Here is a 1791-nt window from a genome sequence, read left to right as displayed (position 1 = left end):
TATATATATATATATATATATATATGTATGTGTGAGCAAGGTCATGTGTTATATGCTTCATTGTGTGGTGGTACACTGATTGAGCTTTCTTTATCTTTGCAGGCCGGGATGAATCTGAGGAAAGTTAATAGACATGTGGATTTTCCTCTTTTGTTAGACCTGGCACCTTTCTGCTCTGCCACTTGTAAGGTACTGATTAGAGTTATACATATCAGTAAAGACCGATGATTTATGAATCCGTATACAGTATTGATTCAGTATATGTGTGTGGCAGAACCTCGGGTCAGGGGAGCGTGTTCTGTACAGCTTGTACGGCATTGTGGAACACAGTGGATCAATGCGAGGTGGGCACTACGCAGCCTACGTGAGGGTCCGCACCCCCCAGCGTAAACCTGAGCAGCGCCGGAACCAGTCAGGTACAAAGCCACCCAGGCAGCATATAATTTCCATGTGCTCGTCAGTGCATTTAAGTTAAGTTTAAGTTTCTCTTTTATTGTACATCGTGCGGCATACAAACACTCGATGTAATCAGCGCAAGCAACAGCAATACTTCGACGATCTTCTTCCCCCTCATTATTTATTTTCGTTATACTTCAACATGCACAACAAACCTAAACGTAAAACTTAACACGTAAACTCAACAAAGAAAAACACAAACTTTCTGCTCTCTCGTGCCCGAGTCGCAGCTGCGCCGCGCCACCGCCATTTCTTTGCAGCTAGTTCTGAAAGGCCTGAAAAACCTGTGGGTAAACAAAGGATTGTCTGCATCTCGGCATTGGACCACAACCTTGAGGATGCGGGTTGCTTAGTAAAGGCCAAGTGGGATTTGTTTGTTGTTGATGATCTATAGATGCGTTCTTCTCCACTCTATTCAAGGAGAGAGCACACCTTTCAGCAGTGTTTGGAACAGAGTGAAAAGCCCATGGAGAGCTGTGGTAGTTAACTGTTGCAGTGCACAGATTGAAGCTGAATTGTTGGTTATAATGAAGGCTACACAATCTCTAAAAGAGTCACTGAATGGAAGCAGGGGCTGAAATTTTTTTGTGTGTTTTTAGGACTGTTTAAAAGGCAAAAGTGCAAATGGTACGTTAAATCAGTTGGTAAATAGTTCCTGTAGTATGAGGAGGATTGATTCTCACATAAAATATTGATCTTAGGTGTTTTGAACAAGTACGAAAAGCTTTGAAATGGAGAAAAAAGTAGACCACTCGACAGGAGACATCATGTGGTGAAGGCAAAGCTAAAAGGTGGCATTTTATTAGAATAGGTTCATGATTGTGATGATTAAGTTTGTCGTAATTAAAGGTTGTTTTAGTATCAATTGTGTTCTGTAATGTTTAATAATTGATAAATACAGTAATTGGATGTTTTGCAGTTAAGGACTACATTTTTTTATTTCAAATATGTTAAATGTTCCGTACCCACTGTAAATGAACTTTTCCACGACATTCTAATTTATTGAGATGCACCTGTAGATACTCAAAATCAAATAATCAAACAAAAATAGATTTTAGGAAAACAATGCATGATGAAAGTTGCAGAATTAAAACACTGCATTAAAATATGATTTGAAGGCTATTGCAGTGTGCAGGATTCATCTGTTTTTGTTAGATTATTTGCTTTTCTTTATTCCTACACCTACGTATATATTACATTTACATTTAGTCATTTAGCAGACGCTTTTATTAGGACAATGGAAGCAATCAAAATCAACAAAAGAGCAATGATACGCAAGTGCTATAACAAGTCTCAGTTAGCTTAATGCAGTACACGTAGCAAGGTTTTTTTTTT

At 38.6% G+C, this 1791-nt stretch overlaps 1 protein-coding gene across 1 annotated transcript in view; it reads left to right on the top strand.

Annotated features, from left to right (window-relative positions):
- Positions 1–1791, top strand: part of usp45 (ubiquitin specific peptidase 45) — a 39778-nt gene that overhangs the window by 35618 nt on the left and 2369 nt on the right. The window contains exons 16-17 of the mRNA XM_016523452.1: positions 103–189; positions 275–416. Of these exons, the coding sequence (XP_016378938.1) occupies positions 103–189; positions 275–416 (229 nt within the window). The remainder of the gene's footprint in view (positions 1–102; positions 190–274; positions 417–1791) is intronic.

Source organism: Sinocyclocheilus rhinocerous, unplaced genomic scaffold (assembly GCF_001515625.1).
Source record: "Sinocyclocheilus rhinocerous isolate Xijiao unplaced genomic scaffold, SAMN03320098_v1.1 scaffold300, whole genome shotgun sequence".
NCBI lineage: Eukaryota > Metazoa > Chordata > Actinopteri > Cypriniformes > Cyprinidae > Sinocyclocheilus > Sinocyclocheilus rhinocerous.
The sequence above is the reverse complement of the archived record's forward strand: the minus strand, read 5'-3'. Positions and strand labels throughout refer to the sequence as shown.